The sequence below is a fragment of the Bombina bombina genome, chromosome 12, assembly GCF_027579735.1.
Source record: "Bombina bombina isolate aBomBom1 chromosome 12, aBomBom1.pri, whole genome shotgun sequence".
NCBI classification, from domain to species: domain Eukaryota; kingdom Metazoa; phylum Chordata; class Amphibia; order Anura; family Bombinatoridae; genus Bombina; species Bombina bombina.
The window spans coordinates 57,945,093-57,965,310 of record NC_069510.1 but is presented as its reverse complement, the minus strand read 5'-3'; the positions used below and the strand labels follow the sequence as shown (position 1 = coordinate 57,965,310).

Genomic DNA, 20,218 nt, shown 5'->3' with positions numbered 1-20,218 from the left:
GAGTCTTATGCCCGTGAGGGCTGACTGAATTAAGTTAACATACAATAAGTGCACTCCACTCTGTGTCTAGGCAGCAGAGATACATAAGCTGATGCAGCAGCAAAAAAGAAAATAAACAAGCTGGACGGGAGCGGGAAGGTGAGGGGTAACCGCACAGATGTTACACCTATAGGCCCACAATCACAATGCAGAAATACAGTTTTCAATACATACCATAACAAAAACAAGCTATCAAGGCCCTATACAGATATGTAAGTTATGTACTAGGTACCCTGTGAAAGCAAGAACAATGTTAGGATAAGAACATCTAAGAACAATTTAGCTGACGCAGCAGCACTCACAATGCAGAGGTTATTTATATGATTAAACCTTCTCAGTCCAGATTTGCTTGGAAAAAAGCTTGGCAAAAAATAAAATAAGGGGCTGTCCTGCAAAGATATTACAGATACACATGACTTATTCTATATTGCTTAGTAAATCTGTGGTTTGCACTCTAGAACAGTGGAAAGTCCACTTCACTCAGGGGAGGAATTGGCAGATTTACAATAGGGATCAGTTAATCATGGACATTGACTGAAGGGACGTGGTCCTAAGTTGGGCCCAGAAGGACCTTGCAGCAAATAAGCCTGTGTTCAGAGATGTATGTGAGCCTGAGATGGCACAAATTCGTCCAGGGCACAGGGCTGGGTATTTATTATTTTTTTGTGGGTATAACTTAAAAAAGGATTAGGCCTCAGAGTGACACGAATGTAGGCCCCAATTGTTGTTCCAGAGCCCAAAGTTGCCAGATCAGGAGAAGGGGTTGTGACCCAACTTTTCTCCCAGAAGAACTTAGTCTCAAACAGAGTGTAAGGTTATAAAGTGTGTGGGCCCCTTACTGCCCCTCTAATGTGCATACTGTGCAAGATTGGTGTCTCACCAAATCCAGGGGGGTAATCAGGCGACTCGCTCCTCAGCCGGATCCACTCACCCTTGAAAAGAGTCCTCGGCTCAATCCCAGGAGCAGGAAGAAGGAGCATCTGGAGCAGGCCGGGTGAAAGGATGTTGATCCCTCTCAGGGGCCAGTTAACCTCCCAGGCTACCAGTGCAGTTCTCTGACAGCTCCGTGATGGGCCAAGGGCAGATGGAGGGGATTGCCGGAACTTCTTTATCGCCGCTTAGTAGAAAACTTCAGTGCCGAGGAAGCCGGTATGGGAGAGAGGCAAGTAGGCCCAAAATGGCGACCGTTCACGCCTTTTTAAATATTCCTTTGGAGCAAGTTAATATTCAGCGGCACATAGAGCAGGGCTGGACTCTCAATGCCCCAGATAGCTCCCAATGTCTTTTTTTCAGCACAGACAGGCCTTTAAATATCCACAGGTCTCTAGAAGAGCCGTCAATCCTGGTGCGGTAATCTCTTCTTCCCACGTGGGGTGCCGGTAAGGGGACCGCCGTGTGATACGCCTGTATGAGCCAGATACCTAATGACCACCCAGTTGGTAAGTGCTCCGGAGCGGATACCCGGCCCTCCGGAGCAGGATGTGGGATACGGGTACGGGTAGCCGTGGGGCAAAGTTATAAGGGGCGGAGTACTATGATGTTCGCCTGCAGGGCCAGATTGTCTCCACTGGCTATCTTAGAGATGATGCCTCCAGGGTATTTCTGCTTAGGAGGTAGTGCTGTTAGGTCTCCGGAGCGGGGCTCCGACCCTCCGGAGAGCAGGAACCTCCACTGCTACAATTAGTCACAGACAGCTAGTGAAGGTGGTATAAAAATTACAGGTATAAGGTCCAATAACCCTCTCAGAAGGGTCTTAAACGCTCAAAACTGTAGGTGAGAGCAAAAGTAAATAGAAATTTCCGAGTTTAGTTGCAAATTATTAAGAACATTATATCCTCTAGAACAGAGCTGCTAGCAAACACGTCCTAACTCTTCAGCGACTAGCTCCGCTCCCCAATGTGAGCTCAATTCTATTGGCTGATTGCATCAGCCAATAGGATTTTTCCTACCTTAATTCCGATTGGCTGATAGGATTTTATCAGCCAATCGGAAGTGAAGGGACGCCATCTTGGATGACGTCACTTAAAGGAAACTTCATTCTTCAGTTGCCGTCAGATGGAAGAGGATGCTCCGTGTCGGATTTCTTCAAGATGGACCCCCTCCGCTCCGGATGGAAGAAGATAGAAGATGCCGCCTGGATGAAGACTTTTGCCAGTCTGGATGTCCTCTTCTGGCCGGATCGGATGAAGACTTCTGCCCCTCTGGAGGTCCACTTGTGCCGGGCTGGGTGAAGACGGCTCAAGGTAGGGTGATCTTCAGGGGGTTAGTTTTAGGTTTTATTAAGGGGGGATTGGGTGGGTTTTAGAGTAGGGTTGGGTGTGTGGGTGGTGGGTTTTAATGTTGGGGGGGTATTGTATTTTTTTACAGGTAAAAGAGTTAATTACTTTGGGGCAATGCCCCGCAAAAGACCCTTTTAAGGGCTATTTGTAATTTAGTATAGGGTAGGGATTTATTTTTTTGGGGGGGGGGGGGGCTTTTTATTTTATTAGGGGGATTAGATTAGGTGTAATTAGTTTAAAAATTTGTAATTTCTTTTTTATTTTATTCTGTAATTTAGTGTTTGTTGTTTTTCGTAATTTAGTTTATTTAATTTAATTGTAATTAATTGTAGGTATTTCTCTTGCAAGGTGTATCCAGTCCACGGATTCATCCTTTACTTGTGGGATATTCTCATTCCCTACAGGAAGTGGCAAAGAGAGCACACAGCAGAGCTGTCCATATAGCTCCCCCTCTAGCTCCACCCCCCAGTCATTCTCTTTGCCGGCTCTAAGCACTAGGGTCTCTCTCTGGAGGGTAAAGTGAATGTGGTGTTAGAGAACAAAGCTAATTTTCGTTCCTTTCGTAATTTCAGGAACGGCCCCGCTTCATCCTCTCCGGCTGCAAAGCAAGAGGGTAACGCTTCACAGCCCAAGACAACCTGGAAAACTTACCAGGGCTGGAATAAGGGTAAACAGGCCAAGAAGCCTGCAGCTGCCAACAAGACAGCATGAAGGGGTAACCCCCGATCCGAGACCGGATCTAGCAGGGCGCAGACTCTCTCTCTTCGCTCAGGCCTGGGTAAGAGATGTACACGATCCTTGGGCATTAGATATTGTATCCCAGGGATATCTTCTAGAATTCAAGGATTCTCCTCCAAGGGGGAGGTTCCACATTTCTCGTCTGTCTACAGATCAGACAAAGAAAGAGGCGTTTTTACGCTGTGTAGAAGATCTACATACAATGGGAGTGATCCACCCAGTTCCAATCATGGAACAAGGGCTGGGTTTTTACTCAAACCTGTTTGTGGTTCCCAAAAAAGAGGGAACTTTCAGACCCATCCTGGATCTAAAAATTCTAAACAGATTCCTAAGAGTCCCATCATTCAAAATGGAGACCATTCGGACAATCTTACCAATGATCCAGGAAGGTCAATATATGACTACCGTGGATCTAAAAAATGCATACCTACACATTCCTATCCACAAAAATCATCACCAGTTTCTCAGGTTCACTTTTCTGGACAAGCATTACCAGTTTGTGGCTCTCCCTTTCGGCTTAGCCACTGCTCCCAGAATTTTCACAAAGGTGCTAGGGTCCCTCCTGGCGGTTCTAAGGCCGCGGGGCATAGCAGTGGCGCCTTACCTAGACGACATCTTAATTCAGGCGCCGTTTTTCCAAAGAGCCAAGTCTCACACGGAGATTGTATTGGCCTTTCTGGGGTCTCATGGGTGGAAGGTGAACATCAAAAAGAATTCCCTTTCCCCTCTCACAAGGGTTCCCTTCCTAGGGACTCTAATAGACTCTGTAGAAATGAAAATATTTCTGACGGAGGTCAGAAAATTAAAACTCTTAACTACTTGCCGAGTTCTTCAGTCCATTCCCCGGCTATCTGTGGCTCAGTGCATGGAGACAATCGGATTAATGGTAGCGGCAATGGACATAGTCCCTTTTGCTCGGATACACCTCAGGCCACTGCAACTATGCATGCTCAAACAGTGGAATGAGGATTATGCAGATTTGTCTCCTCAAATTCAGTTGGACCAGGAGACCAGAGATTCTCTTCTCTGGTGGTTGTCTCAGGATCACCTGTCTCAGGGAATATGTTTCCGCAGACCAGAGTGGATCATTGTAACGACCGACGCCAGTCTGTTAGGCTGGGGGCGGTCTGGGACTCCCTGAAAGCTCAGGGCTTATGGTCTCGGGAAGAAAAGCTTCTCCCGATAAACATTCTGGAACTGAGGGCAATATTCAACGCTCTTCAGGCATGGCCTCAACTAGCTGCGGCCAAATTCATCAGATTTCAGTCGGACAACATCACGACTCTAGCTTATGTCAATCATCAGGGGGGAACAAAGAGTTCCCTAGCAATGACAGAAGTAACCAAAATAATCAGGTGGGTGGAAGATCACTCCTGCCATCTCTCAGCAATTCACATCCCAGGAGTAGACAACTGGGAGGCGGATTTTCTAAGTCGTCAGACTTTTCACCCGGGGGAGTGGGAACTCCACCCGGAGGTATTTGCCCAGCTGACTTAGCTATGGGGCACTCCAGAATTGGATCTGATGGCGTCCCGTCAGAACGCCAAACTTCCTCTCTATGGGTCCAGGTCTCGGGACCCCAAAGCGGTATTGATAGATGCTCTAGCAGCGCCTTGGTCCTTCAATCCGGTTTATGTTTTTCCACCGTTTCCTCTCCTCCCGCGTCTGGTCGCCAGAATCAAGCAGGAGAAGGCTTCGGTGATTCTGATAGCGCCTGCGTGGCCATGCAGGACTTGGTATGCAGACCTAGTGGACATGTCATCTGTCCCACCATGGACACTGCCAATGAGGCAGGATGTTCTAATACAGGGTCCGTTCAAGCATCCAAATTTAGTTTCTCTACGTCTGACTGCTTGGAGATTGAACGCTTAATTCTATCAAAGCGTGGGTTCTCTGAGTCAGTTATAGATACTCTGATTCAGGCTAGAAAGCCTGTCACCAGGAAAATCTACCATAAGATATGGCGGAAATATCTTTGTTGGTGTGAATCCAAAGGTTACTCATGGAGTAAGATTAGGATTCCCAGGATATTGTCCTTTCTCCAAGAAGGATTGGAGAAAGGATTGTCAGCTAGTTCCTTAAATGGACAAATATCTGCTTTGTCTATCCTGTTACACAAGCGTCTGGCAGAGGTACCAGACGTTCAAGCGTTTGCTCAGGCTTTAGTCAGAATCAAGCCTGTCTATAAACCTGTGGCTCCGCCATGGAGTTTGAATCTAGTTCTTTCAGTTCTTCAAGGGGTTCCGTTTGAAACTTTACATTCCATAGACATTAAGTTGTTATCTTGGAAAGTTTTGTTTTTGGTAGCTATCTCTTCTGCCCGAAGAGTTTCAGAATTATCTGCCTTACAGTGTGATTCACCTTACATGTTGTTTCACGCAGATAAGGTAGTTTTGCGTACCAAGCCTGGTTTTCTTCCTAAAGTTGTTTCTAACAAGAATATTAACCAGGAAATAGTTGTTCCTTCTCTGTGTCCTAATCCATCTTCGAAGAAGGAACGTCTTTTACACAATCTTGATGTAATTCGTACTCTAAAGTTCTATTTACAAGCAACTAAGGATTTTAGACAAACATCTTCCTTGTTTGTTATCTATTCTGGTAAGAGGAGAGGTCAGAAAGCGACTGCTACCTCTCTTTCCTTTTGGCTGAAAAGCATCATTCGTTTGGCCTATGAGACTGCTGGCCAGCAGCCTCCTGAAAGAATTACTGCTCATTCTACCAGAGCAGTGGCTTCCACATGGGCTTTCAAAAATGAGGCTTCTGTTGAACAGATTTGTAAGGCAGCGACTTGGTCTTCACTGCATACTTTTGCCAAATTTTACAAATTCAATACTTTTGCTTCTTCGGAGGCTATTTTTGGGAGAAAGGTTTTACAAGCAGTGGTGCCTTCCGTTTAAGGTACCTGTCTGGTTCCCTCCCTTCATCCGTGTCCTAAAGCTTTGGTATTGGTATCCCACAAGTAAAGGATAAATCCGTGGACTGGATACACCTTGCAAGAGAAAACAGAATTGATGCTTACCTGATAAATTACTTTCTCTTGCGGTTTATCCAGTCCACGGCCCGCCCTGGCATTTAAGTCAGGAACAATTTTTTTGTTTAAACTACAGTCCCCACTGCACCCTATGGTTTCTCCTTTTTCTTCCTAACCTTTGGTCGAATGACTGGGGGGTGGAGCTAGAGGGGGAGCTATATGGACAGCTCTGCTGTGTGCTCTCTTTGCCACTTCCTGTAGGGAATGAGAATATCCCACAAGTAAAGGATGAATCCGTGGACTGGATACACCGCAAGAGAAAGTAATTTATCAGGTAAGCATAAATTCTGTTTTTATGTAATTCATTTAATTATAGTGTAGTGTTAGGTGTAATTGTAACTTAGGTTAGGGTTTATTTTACAGGTAAATTTGTACTTATTTTAGCTAGGTTGTTATTAAATAGTTAATAACTATTTAATAACTATTGTACCTAGTTAAAATAAATACAAAGTTGCCTGTAAAATAAAAATAAACCCTGAGATAGCTACAATATAACTATTAGTTATATTGTAGCTGTCTTAGGGTTTATTTTATAGGTAAGTATTTAGTTTTAAATAGGAATAATTTATTTAGATGTATTTAATTTATATTTAAGTAGGGGGGGTTAGGGTTAGGTTTAGACTTAGGTTTAGGGGTTAATACATTTAATATAGTAGCGGCGATGTTGGGGGCGGCAGATTAGGGGTTAATAAATGTAGTTAGGTGTCAGTGATGTTAGGGACACGGCACATTAGAGGTTAATAAAATTTAACTAGTGTTTGCGAGGCGGGAGTGCAGCGGTTTAGGGGTTAATACATTTATTACAGTGGCGGCGATGTCCTGTCGGCAGATTAGGGGTTAAATAATTTTATTATAGTGTTTGCAATGTGGGGGGGGCTCGGTTTAGGGGTTATTAGGTAGTTTATGGGTGTTAGTGTACTTTTTAGCACTTTAGTTAAGAGTTTTATGTTACAGCATTAGCCCATAAAACTCTTAACTACTGACTTTAAAATGCGGTAGGAGTCTTGGAGGTAGAGGGTGTACCGCTAACTTTTTCAAGCGATCGTAATACCGGCGTTAGGAAAATCCCATTAAAAAGATAGGATACGCAATTGACGTAAGGGGATTTGCGGTATGCTAAAATCGCTGAAAAAAAGTGAGCGGTACACCTGTACCTGCCAGACTTGTAATACCAGCGGGCGTTAAAAAGCACCGTTGGGACCTCTCAACGCTGCTTTTTAAGGCTAACAGAAGACTCGTAATCTATGCGTTTGTGTTTAACAATTATCAATCCAGACACAGGAAACCCATAAGTCATTAGTCTGATAACATTCCCCAAGGGACCCCAAAGACGGATTACATTGTATTATATTATATAATATAAAAATGGGTGTGAACAATATTATACTTTTGCTAACAAAGCACTTATTTCAAACAGAAAAGTAAACCAGTACAAAGCTTTATCTTGCCCCAGATCTATACAACTATTGTGCCTTTACAGCTGTCAACACAATATATCTCATGTCTACAGCTTTTCCTGCTAGTCAGCGCCAAGAATGAAATGTTAACCCTTAAATATAGTGTGAATATAGACCAATATCTTAACATTTACAAAAGCCAACCAGAAGTAACCTCTCCCACACTCTCAGTAACCACAGCACCTGAAAGCAGTAATATAAACCTAAATACAGATGCTTAAAGGGACACTGTACCCAAAAAATTTCTTTTGTGATTCAGATTGAGCATGAAATTTTAAGCAACTTTCTAATTTACTCCTATTATCATATTTTCTTCATTCTCTTAGTATCTTTATTTGAAATGCAAGAATGTAAGTTTAGATGCCGGCCCATTTTTGGTGAACAACCTGGGTTGTCCTTGCTGATTGGTGGATAAATTCATCCACCAATAAAAAAGTGCTGTCCAGAGTTCTGATCCCCAAAAAAGCTTAGATGCCTTCTTTTTCAAATAAAGACAGCAAGAGAACGAATAAAAATTGATAATAGGAGTAAATTAGAAAGTTGCTTAAAATTGCACACTCTATCTGAATTACAAAAGAAAATTTTTGGGTTCAGTGTCCCTTTAAGGGGGATACTAAATATCAATAATTGAAGTGAGAATTATATGAGAATACTAAAGACACTCAATCCCCCCCCAAACACGCCAGACCACCTATTCCACTCACACAAATAACACAGCTCCCCCTTCTAACGCCTTCGTTTTTTTTATTGACCTACATATTCCAACCACCACCAAAGCATCCACAGGATATAAAATAGCAAAAATAAAATGTGCTAATATGTAGAGTATTATTTTATTTCACTATTGCTTGTATATAACTGTGTTTAACCACTACAAATGGGTTAAACACACAGATAAAGTCAGATCCAGAGCACCAGTGCACTACTGGAATATAGCTGAACACATCTGGTTAGCCAATGACAAGAGGCATGTGTGTGTAGTCCCAACAATCACCAGCTAGCTCCCAATAGTTCATTACTGCTCCTGAGCCTACCTAGATATGCTTTTCAGCAAAGGATACAAAGAGAACAATGTACGTTTTGCTAATAGAAGTACACATGTGCTATCTGAACAATGAAAGTGTATTTTTTACTTTAATGTCCCTTTAACTATATATCGTCTGTGTTCTTTTCTGTCTTCTCTTGATGAATATTTCACTAAATCCTTTATTTCCTGCCTCTTGCCTTCTGTCTATTGTCCTATTGTCATAGCATCTTATATCATTTGTGTCTCCTCTCAGGTGTTGCTCCCAGCTAAATGTTCTGCCTATTATGACAAATTTGGTGAAGAAATGACAATTATATGATGTCCCATCCAGAATCCTTTGCTTCAGCCTGATTAACTGCAAAGCTCTTTAATTAAGACTGCAAAAACGTCTATGGATGAAAAACTGACCATCTCTATAGAAACGGAACAAACACATCTAGTGATCATGAGATACTGACAACCTCTGATGCTCAGACTATAACAATCAAACATTGTACCGTCCAGCTCTAAATGTGTCTCTGTTAACCCTTTAATCAAATATTTAAACATTCAAAATATTTAAACATTCAAAATATTTAAACATTCAAAATATTTAAACATTCAAAATATTTAAACATTCAAAATATTTAAGCATTCAAAATATTTAAACATTCAAAATATTTAAGCATTGTCTTTCATTTTGTATAATACAAAACGTTTTACCAAAATTGCTGTGAGTGGTGATTTTTGTACAGCCTGGCAGAGGTGGGTTTATGGGATTTACAAAGGGGGAGGATTATATGAGCCTCTGCAGAAGGGGAGGGACTGGTGTCAGAAGGGGGGGGGGGAGCCTGCGTTTGTTACTGACACATTGTATAGAGGCACAGTGCTGTCTGCTGGACATATGCTTCAAGCTGGGTAAGCTGCAGAAAAAGATGTATGGTGTTGGTTGTACTGTGAATGCAGAGCTTGTGTATGTGCGGTGACTACAGTGAATATTCTGTTTGCACAGACTGGAGGTGAAAGTATATGAGTGAATGTAGTGACTGTACGCAATAGGCTGTGTGTGTAATGACCTGAGTTGTCAGGCTGTGTGTAGTGACTGTACGCAATAGGCTGTGTGTGTAATGACCTGAGTGGTCTAGCTGTGTGTAGTGACTGTACGCAATAGGCTGTGTGTGTAATGACCTGAGTGGTCTAGCTGTGTGTAGTGACTACGCAATAGGCTGTGTGTGTAATGACCTGAGTGGTCTAGCTGTGTGTAGTGACTGTACACAATAGGCTGTGTGTGTAATGACCTGAGTGGTCTAGCTGTGTGTAGTGACTGTACGGAATAGGCTGTGTGTAATGACCTGAGTGGTCTAGCTGTGTGTAGTGACTGTACGGAATAGGCTGTGTGTAATGACCTGAGTGGTCTAGCTGTGTGTAGTGACTGTACGGAATAGGCTGTGTGTAATGACCTGAGTGGTCTAGCTGTGTGTAGTGACTGTACGGAATAGGCTGTGTGTAATGACCTGATTGGTCTAGCTGTGTGTAGTGACTACGCAATAGGCTGTGTGTGTAATGACCTGAATAGTCAAGCTGTGTGTAGTGACTGTACGGAATAGGCTGTGTGTGTGTAATGACCTGAGTGGTCAAGCTGTGTGTAGTGACTGTACAGAATAGGCTGTGTGTGTAATGACCTGAGTGGTCTAGCTGTGTGTAGTGACTGTACGGAATAGGCTGTGTGTAATGACCTGAGTGGTCTAGCTGTGTGTAGTGACTACGCAATAGGCTGTGTGTGTAATGACCTGAGTGGTCAAGCTGTGTGTAGTGACTGTACACAATAGGCTGTGTGTGTAATGACCTGAGTGGTCTAGCTGTGTGTAGTGACTGTACGGAATAGGCTGTGTGTAATGACCTGAGTGGTCTAGCTGTGTGTAGTGACTGTACGGAATAGGCTGTGTGTAATGACCTGAGTGGTCTAGCTGTGTGTAGTGACTGTACGGAATAGGCTGTGTGTAATGACCTGAGTGGTCTAGCTGTGTGTAGTGACTACGCAATAGGCTGTGTGTGTAATGACCTGAATAGTCAAGCTGTGTGTAGTGACTGTACGGAATAGGCTGTGTGTGTGTAATGACCTGAGTGGTCAAGCTGTGTGTAGTGACTGTACAGAATAGGCTGTGTGTGTAATGACCTGAGTGGTCTAGCTGTGTGTAGTGACTGTACGGAATAGGCTGTGTGTAATGACCTGAGTGGTCTAGCTGTGTGTAGTGACTGTACGGAATAGGCTGTGTGTAATGACCTGAGTGGTCTAGCTGTGTGTAGTGACTGTACGGAATAGGCTGTGTGTAATGACCTGAGTGGTCTAGCTGTGTGTAGTGACTGTACGGAATAGGCTGTGTGTAATGACCTGAGTGGTCTAGCTGTGTGTAGTGACTGTACGGAATAGGCTGTGTGTGTAATGACCTGAGTGGTCTAGCTGTGTGTAGTGACTGTACGGAATAGGCTGTGTGTAATGACCTGAGTGGTCTAGCTGTGTGTAGTGACTGTACGGAATAGGCTGTGTGTAATGACCTGAGTGGTCTAGCTGTGTGTAGTGACTGTACGGAATAGGCTGTGTGTAATGACCTGAGTGGTCTAGCTGTGTGTAGTGACTGTACGGAATAGGCTGTGTGTAATGACCTGAGTGGTCTAGCTGTGTGTAGTGACTACGCAATAGGCTGTGTGTGTAATGACCTGAGTGGTCAAGCTGTGTGTAGTGACTGTACGGAATAGGCTGTGTGTAATGACCTGAGTGGTCTAGCTGTGTGTAGTGACTGTACGGAATAGGCTGTGTGTAATGACCTGAATGGTCAAGCTGTGTGTAGTGACTGTACGGAATAGGCTGTGTGTAATGACCTGAGTGGTCTAGCTGTGTGTAGTGACTGTACGGAATAGGCTGTGTGTAATGACCTGAGTGGTCTAGCTGTGTGTAGTGACTGTACGGAATAGGCTGTGTGTAATGACCTGAGTGGTCTAGCTGTGTGTAGTGACTACGCAATAGGCTGTGTGTGTAATGACCTGAGTGGTCAAGCTGTGTGTAGTGACTGTACGGAATAGGCTGTGTGTAATGACCTGAGTGGTCTAGCTGTGTGTAGTGACTGTACGGAATAGGCTGTGTGTAATGACCTGAGTGGTCAAGCTGTGTGTAGTGACTACGCAATAGGCTGTGTGTGTAATGACCTGAATAGTCAAGCTGTGTGTAGTGACTGTACGGAATAGGCTGTGTGTGTGTAATGACCTGAGTGGTCAAGCTGTGTGTAGTGACTGTACAGAATAGGCTGTGTGTGTAATGACCTGAGTGGTCAAGCTGTGTGTGTGTAGTGACTGGAGCAGACAGGGTGTGTGTGTGTGACAGTATACCATAGGATGTGTGTGCAGTGATTAGAAAAACACTGTGTGTGTTTGGTCTATTAGAAGAGGCACAGTATTGTGTGCAGTGACAGGAGGGTATAGGGGCAGGCTATATGTATTTGTGTAATGACTTGATGTCATAGATGTCATGTGTGTTCAGTGTTTGCATGGATGTGTGTAGTGTGTGTGTGCATGTGTGTTCAGTGTGCACGTGTGTTAAGTGATTGCTACAGCAGTGTTTTTTGTTGTTGACAGTAGCCTGCAAGGCTGTATGTATGTGTGCAGTGATTAAAATGGACAGTATATAAATATGTATGGTGACTTTGTCAACAAGCTGCAGTATAATGTGTTGTTGTCCTTCTAGGTGACCCTATGGAGACTCCTGCTCATGCTTCATTGTACAACACAGACTTTGTCCAGAATGGTCGAGCAATCACAGCCCTTTGGGGTTCCTGCACTCTGTTCCTTGGAGTCTTAGAGTTTGTGGTTCTGCTGCAGCCAGCCTGGATTTTAGGTGGCGAGGGCAAAGGACAGTTTGGCCTCTATGAGGTGTGTGAGGAGTCAGAATGGGGCCCAGAATGTAGGGGGCCATCTGAGCCACTGCAGGCTCTCCCCCCATTCCAGGCTGCGGCTGGATTTATTGTATGTGCCTTGCTGCTGGTCCTGCTTAGCCTGGGCTGTCTTGCTCTCCTTTGGTTCTGTCACTCTGGGACTGTTTTCAAGCTGTGTGCCTGGCTGCAGCTGAGTGCTGGTAAATTAAAAGCCAATGATTGGTAGGGAGGAGGGTAAGGAAGGGTGTTTGTGATGTGTATTTCAGCTTAATTCTCTATCTCAGCCTCCTGTCAGGCCCTCGGCTGCCTCCTGTTCCCTGATGGGTGGGATTCCCCTGCTATCCGTCCCCTGTGTGGTTATCGCTCAGACAGGTACCAGCTGGGGGGCTGCTCTGTTCACTGGGCCTTCATTCTGGCCATACTAGGAATCTTTGATGCTCTGGTTCTGTCCATATTGGGGTTTACCCTTGGAAAACGTCAGGACGCTCTTCAGCCTGATGAAGCTCACTTGAAACCCAATAAAAAAGGTGAGCAGGATCCATTCTTCTGATAATTAAGCTAAGGCCCTAAATGTTCCCCATAGACACAGATCTGTGCCTGCTCACTGCTATTTTATTGACACCTCACACCTTCCATTTGTTGGTCAATATTTTAGCACCTTGGACAGTGACTCTCCTTAACAGTCAACATAAAAGGACCTTGTCAGGCTTGTAGTAAGATTTAGGGTAACTTTTGGACAGCAGTATTAGTGGGTCTTGTGCTGAACAGTGAAGTGATTACTTCATTAGCTCATTTTTTGGTTTTTCCTGATTCACTGTTTTTCTTGTTTCTCTTTCTAGATTTGTCCTTGGTCATTTGACTTCTGATATGAACTATTCAGCTCTTAAAGCATCCTGCTTCTTCTTCACCCAGTCCTGCGTCATGTGCACACTGCTCTCTGTGCCGTTCTGCTCCTGCATCCTGGTCTTGTTTTCTCTGTACTCTCCTCTGTATATGATTGTCTTGCTGTATTTCTTTCTCTCTCTGCATCCTGTATTTTTATCTCTATGAGACTCTCCTTCCTGGAACCCCTCTCATTCTCTGTATACACTGAGCTATCTATCTGTGCCATGCTCAATATGAGCTCCTCTCTGTACCGTACTCTCCTCCCTGTTCCTCTCCCTCTTTACTGTCCCCTCTGTCCCTCCCTCTCCCTCTGTACACTGCCCTCCCTGCCCCTCTCCCTCTGTACACTGCCCCTCTCCCTCTGTACACTGCCCTCCCTCTGTACACTGCTCTCCCTCTCCCTATGTACACTGTCCTCCCTCTGTACACTGCTCTCCCTCTCCCTATGTACACTGTCCTCCCTCTCCCTCTGTACACTGCCCTCCCTCTCCCTCTGTACACTGCCCTCCCTCTCCCTCTGTACACTGCCCTCCCTCTCCCTCTGTACACTGCTCTTCCTCTCCCTCTGTACACTGCCCTCCCTCTGTACACTGCCCTCCCCCTCCCTCTGTACACTGCCCTCCCTCTGTACACTGCCCTTCCTCTCCCTCTGTACATTTCCCTCCGTCTCCCTCTATACACTGCCTTCCCTGCCCCTCTCCCTCTGTACACTGCCCTCCCTGCCCCTCTGTACACTGCCCTCCCTGCCCCTCTGTACACTGCCCTCCCTGTCCCTCTGTACACTGCCCTCCCTGTCCCTCTGTACACTGCCCTCCCTGTCCCTCTGTACACTGTCCTCCCTGTCCCTCTGTACACTGTCCTCCCTGTCCCTCTGTACACTGTCCTCCCTGTCCCTCTGTACACTGTCCTCCCTGTCCCTCTGTACACTGTCCCCCCTGTCCCTCTGTACACTGTCCCCCCTGTCCCTCTGTACACTGCCCTCCCTGTCCCTCTGTACACTGCCCTCCCTCTCCCTCTGTACAATGCCCTCCCTCTCCCTCTGTACACTACCTCCCTCTGTACACTGCCCTCCCTCTCCCTTTGTACACTGCCCTCCCTCTCCCTTTGTACACTGCCCTCCCTCTCCCTCTGTACACTGCCCTCCCTCTCCCTCTGTACACTGCCCTCCCTCTCCCTTTGTACACTGCCCTCCCTCTCCCTCTGTACACTGCCCTCCCTCTCCCTTTATACACTGTCCTCCCTCTGTACACTGCCCTCCCTCTCCCTCTGTACACTGCCCTCCCTCTCCCTTTGTACACTGCCCTCCCTGCCCCTCTGTAAACTGCCCTCCCTGCCCCTCTGTACACTGCCCTCCCTGCCCCTCTGTACACTGCCCTCCCTCTGTAAGCTGCCCTCCCTGACCCTCTCCCTCTGCCCTCCCTGTCACTCTCCCTCTGTACGCTGTCCTCCCTGTCCCTCTCCCTCTGCCCTCCCTGTCCCTCTCCCTCTGCCCTTCCTGTCCCTCTCCCTCTGTAAGCTGCCCTCCCTGTTCCTCTCCCTCTGCACGCTGCCCTCCTTGACCCTCTCCCTCTGTACGCTGCCCTCCCTGTCCCTCTGTACACTGCCCTCCCTGTCCCTCTCCCTCTGTACACTGCCCTCCCTGTCCCTCTCCCTCTGTACGCTGCCCTCCCTGTCCCTCTCCCTCTGTACGCTGCCCTCCCTGTCCCCCTCCCTCTGTACGCTGCCCTCCCTGTCCCTCTCCCTCTGTACGCTGCCCTCCCTGTCCCTCTCCCTCTGTACGCTGCCCTCCCTGTCCCTCTCCCTCTGTACGCTGCCCTCCCTGTCCCTCTCCCTCTGTACGCTGCCCTCCCTGTCCCTCTCCCTCTGTACGCTGCCCTCCCTGTCCCTCTCCCTCTGTACGCTGCCCTCCCTGTCCCTCTCCCTCTGTACGCTGCCCTCCCTGTCCCTCTCCCTCTGTACGCTGCCCTCCCTGTCCCTCTCCCTCTGTACGCTGCCCTCCCTGTCCCTCTCCCTCTGTACGCTGCCCTCCCTGTCCCTCTCCCTCTGTACGCTGCCCTCCCTGTCCCTCTCCCTCTGTACGCTGCCCTCCCTGTCCCTCTCCCTCTGTACACTGCCCTCCCTGTCCCTCTCCCTCTGTACACTGCCCTCCCTGTATCTCTCCCTCTGTACACTGCCCTCCCTCTCCCTCTGTACACTGCCCTCCCTGTCCCTCTCCCTCTGTACACTGCCCTCCCTGTCCCTCTGTACACTGCCCTCCCTGTCCCTCTGTACACTGCCCTCCCTCTCCCTCTGTACACTGCCCTCCCTCTCCCTCTGTACACTGCCCTCCCTATCCCTCTCCCTCTGTACACTGCCCTCCCTCTCCCTCTGTACACTGCCCTCCCTCTCCCTCTGTACACTGCCCTCCCTCTCCCTCTGTACACTGCCCTCCTTCTCCCTTTGTACACTGCCCTCCCTCTCCCTCTGTACACTGCCCTCCCTATCCCTCTCCCTCTGTACACTGCCCTCCCTGTCCCTCTGTACACTGCCCTCCCTCTCCCTCTGTACAGTGCCCTCCCTCTCCCTCTGTACACTGCCTCCCTCTGTACACTGCCCTCCCTCTCCCTTTGTACACTGCCCTCCCTCTCCCTCTGTACACTGCCCTCCCTCTCCCTCTGTACACTGCCGTCCCTCTCCCTCTGTACACTGCCCTCCCTCTCCCTCTGTACACTGCCCTCCCTCTCCCTCTGTACACTGCCCTCCCTCTCCCTCTGTACACTGCCCTCCCTGCCCCTCTGTACACTGCCCTCCTTCTGTAAGCTGCCCTCCCTGACCCTCTCCCTCTGCCCTCCCTGTCACTCTCCCTCTGTACGCTGTCCTCCCTGTCCCTCTCCCTCTGCCCTCCCTGTCCCTCTCCCTCTGCCCTTCCTGTCCCTCTCCCTCTGTAAGCTGCCCTCCCTGTTCCTCTCCCTCTGCACGCTGCCCTCCTTGACCCTCTCCCTCTGTACGCTGCCCTCTCTGTCCCTCTGTACACTGCCCTCCCTGTCCCTCTCCCTCTGTACACTGCCCTCCCTGTCCCTCTCCCTCTGTATCTGCCCTCCCTGTCCCTCTCCCTCTGTACGCTGCCCTCCCTGTCCCTCTCCCTCTGTACACTGCCCTCCCTATCCCTCTCCCTCTGTACACTGCCCTCCCTGTCCCTCTGTACACTGCCCTCCCTCTCCCTCTGTACACTGCCCTCCCTCTCCCTCTGTACACTGCTCTCCCTCTGTACACTGCCCTCCCTATCCCTCTCCCTCTGTACACTGCCCTCCCTGTCCCTCTGTACACTGCCCTCCCTCTCCCTCTGTACACTGCCCTCCCTCTCTCTCTATACACTGCCTGCTTCATATCCCTGGGTTCTGTCTTCTGCTCTATGATTTGCTTATTCTGGGGTGCCGTCTTCCTGCTGATGCTGTTTTCTGAAATTTTCAGTGTACCCTTTTTAATAAAAGTTTTGTTTTTATTTACTCAAAAGATTGTTTAATTATCAGTATCTAAAATGTGTTTGTGTTTTACAAACATATGCACTGGCTTTGGCTCTACGACCCTTTTAACTGCTTGTCAGCCTTGTCTGCTCAGTTTCTATTCCTCTCTATAACTCTCTGTGCTCTTGCCCTCTGCTAATTCTGATCTGTTCAAAATCCCTGCACGCAAATGTAATAATGGTGATTACACGTATGTATTGCCTTACTTTTATCACACTCCTGCAACCTATCCCTTGATCTTGCTACAGACTCACACACACAAGATTGTCCCCCCAGTCATAGCACACATATAGCGTATTCCCTCCGCTGACTACACTCAAAGGGCCAGTCCTCAGAGTTACTGCGCACATGCAATCTGGGCCTATATATGTCCATAAACATATACTCACATCCCCCTTTTCACTGGACTCACCTAGCCTTTTACTAGACTTTGTGTGCACACATACACAGTCTGCTTCTCCTTCCCTGTCCCTCTGTACACTGTGCCCCTGTCCCTCTGTACACTGCCCTCCCTCTTCCTCTGTACACTGCCCTCCCTCTGTACACTGCCCTCCCTCTCCCTCTGTACACTGCCCTCCCTCTCCCTCTGTACACTGCCCTCCCTCTCCCTCTGTACACTGCCCTCCCTGTCCCTCTCCCTCTGTACGCTGCCCTCCCTGTCCCTCTCCCTGTGTACACTGCCCTCGCTGTCCCTCTCCCTCTGTACACTGCCCTCCCTCTCCCTCTGTACACTGCCCTCCCTCTCCCTCTGTACACTGCCCTCCCTGTCCCTCTCCCTCTGTACGCTGCCCTCCCTGTCCCTCTCCCTGTGTACACTGCCCTCGCTGTCCCTCTCCCTCTGTACACTGCCCTCCCTGTCCCTCTGTACACTGCCCTCCCTCTCCCTCTGTACACTGCCCTCCCTCTGTACACTGCCCTCCCTCTCCCTCTGTACACTGCCTCCCTCTCCCTCTGTACACTGCCCTCCCTGTCCCTCTGTACACTGCCCTCCCTGTCCCTCTGTACACTGCCCTCCCTGTCCCTCTGTACACTGCCCTCCCTGTCCCTCTGTACACTGCCCTCCCTGTCCCTCTCCCTCTGTACACTGCCCTCCCTGTCCCTCTGTAAACTGCCCTCCCTCTCCCTCTGTACACTGCCCTCCCTCTCCCTCTGTACACTGCCCTCCCTGTCCCTCTCCCTCTGTACACTGCCCTCCCTCTCCCTCTGTACACTGCCCTCCCTCTCCCTCTGTACACTGCCCTCCCTGTCCCTCTGTACACTGCCCTCCCTGTCCCTCTGTACACTGCCCTCCCTGTCCCTCTGTACACTGCCCTCCCTCTCCCTCTGTACACTGCCCTCCCTCTGTACACTGCCTCCCTGTCCCTCTGTACACTGCCCTCCCTGTCCCTCTCCCTCTGTACGCTGCCCTCCCTGTCCCTGTCCCTGTGTACACTGCCCTCCCTGTCCCTCTCCCTCTGTACACTGCCCTCCCTGTCCCTCTGTACACTGCCCTCGCTGTCCCTCTGTACACTGCCCTCCCTGTCCCTCTGTACACTGCCCTCCCTCTGTACACTGCCCTCCCTCTCCCTCTGTACACTGCCCTCCCTCTGTACACTGCCTCCCTGTCCCTCTGTACACTGCCCTCCCTGTCCCTCTGTACACTGCCCTCCCTGTCCCTCTCCCTCTGTACACTGCCCTCCCTGTCCCTCTGTAAACTGCCCTCCCTCTCCCTCTGTACACTGCCTCCCTGTCCCTCTGTACACTGCCCTCCCTTTCCCTCTGTACACTGCCCTCCCTGTCCCTCTGTACACTGCCCTCCCTGTCCCTCTGTACACTGCCCTCCCTGTCCCTCTGTACACTGCCCTCCCTGTCCCTCTGTAAACTGCCCTCCCTCTCCCTCTGTACACTGCCCTCCCTCTGTACACTGCCCTCCCTCTCCCTCTGTACACTGCCTCCCTCTCCCTCTGTACACTGCCTCCCTGTCCCTCTGTACACTGCCCTCCCTGTCCCTCTGTACACTGCCCTCCCTGTCCCTCTGTACACTGCCCTCCCTGTCCCTCTGTACACTGCCCTCCCTGTCCCTCTGTAAACTGCCCTCCCTGTCCCTCTGTACACTGCCCTCCCTGTCCCTCTGTATACTGCCCTCCCTCTCCCTCTGTACACTGCCCTCCCTGTCCCTCTCTCTCTGTACACTGCCCTCCCTGTCCCTGTCCCTCTGTACACTGCCCTCCCTGTATCTCTCCCTCTGTGCACTGCCCTCCCTGTCCCTCTCCCTCTGTACACTGCCCTCCCTGTCCCTCTCCCTCTGTACACTGCCCTCCCTGTCCCTCTCCCTCTGTACACTGCCCTCCCTGTCCCTCTCCCTCTGTACACTGCCCTCCCTGTCCCTCTCCCTCTGTACACTGCCCTCCCTGTATCTCTCCCTCTGTGCACTGCCCTCCCTGTCCCTCTGTGCACTGCCCTCCCTGTCCCTCTGTACGCTGCCCTCCCTGTCCCTCTCCCTCTGTACACTGCCCTCCCTGTCCCTCTCCCTCTGTACACTGCCCTCCCTGTCCCTCTCCCTCTGTACACTGCCCTCCCTGTCCCTCTCCCTCTGTACATTGCCCTCCATGTCCCTCTCCCTCTGTACACTACCCTCCCTGTCCCTCTCCCTCTGTACATTGCCCTCCCTGTCCCTCTCCCTCTGTACACTGCCCTCCCTGTCCCTCTCCTTCTGTACATTGCCCTCCCTGTCCCTCTCCCTCTGTACACTGCCCTCCCTGTCCCTCTGTACACTGCCCTCCCTGTCCCTCTGTACACTGCCCTCCCTCTCCCTCTGTACACTGCCCTCCCTGTCCCTCTCCCTCTGTACACTGCCCTCCCTGTCCCTCTCCCTCTGTACATTGGCCTCCATGTCCCTCTCCCTCTGTACACTGCCCTCCCTGTCCCTCTCCCTCTGTACATTGCCCTCCATGTCCCTCTCCCTCTGTACACTGCCCTCCCTGTCCCTCTCCCTCTGTACACTGCCCTCCCTGTCCCTCTCCCTCTGTACACTGCCCTCCCTGTCCCTCTCCCTCTGTACACTACCCTCCCTGTCCCTCTCCCTCTGTACACTGCCCTCCCTGTCCCTCTCCCTCTGTACACTGCCCTCCCTGTCCCTCTCCCTCTGTACACTGCCCTCCCTCTCCCTCTGTACACTGCCCTCCCTGTATCTCTCCCTCTGTGCACTGCCCTCCCTCTCCCTCTGTGCACTGCCCTCCCTGTCCCTCTCCCTCTGTACACTGCCCTCCCTGTCCCTCTCCCTCTGTACACTTGCCCTCCCTGTCCCTCTGTACACTGCCCTCCCTGTCCCTCTCCCTCTGTACACTGCCCTCCCTGTCCCTCTCCCTCTGTACA

General features: G+C 49.4%; 2 protein-coding genes across 2 annotated transcripts in view; both read left to right on the top strand.

Moving 5' to 3' along the window:
* Positions 1-9,278, top strand: part of LOC128642875 (histone deacetylase 6) — a 338,039-nt gene extending 328,761 nt beyond the window's left edge. Inside the window, exon 30 of the mRNA XM_053695741.1 lies at positions 8,825-9,278. Coding sequence (XP_053551716.1) covers positions 8,825-8,890 — 66 coding nt within the window. The 3' untranslated portion in view covers positions 8,891-9,278. The remainder of the gene's footprint in view (positions 1-8,824) is intronic.
* Positions 9,279-12,297: 3,019 nt separating this feature from the next.
* On the top strand, positions 12,298-13,088 carry LOC128642934 (LHFPL tetraspan subfamily member 3 protein-like). Its single transcript, XM_053695826.1, has 2 exons — positions 12,298-12,676; positions 12,761-13,088. The coding sequence occupies exons 1-2, from the start codon at positions 12,298-12,300 to the stop codon at positions 13,024-13,026; spliced, it is 645 nt and encodes a 214-aa protein (XP_053551801.1). The 3' UTR covers positions 13,027-13,088.
* Positions 13,089-20,218: the final 7,130 nt, after the last annotated feature.

Bases quoted from the DNA above. Each gene is read 5' to 3' on its own strand.
- LOC128642934 (XM_053695826.1), top strand. From the start codon at position 12,298: ATGGAGACTCCTGCTCATGCTTCATTGTACAACACAGACTTTGTCCAG. The intron at 12,677-12,760 runs GTAAATTAAAAG...TCTCTATCTCAG, and splicing joins CTGGCTGCAGCTGAGTGCTG to CCTCCTGTCAGGCCCTCGGC.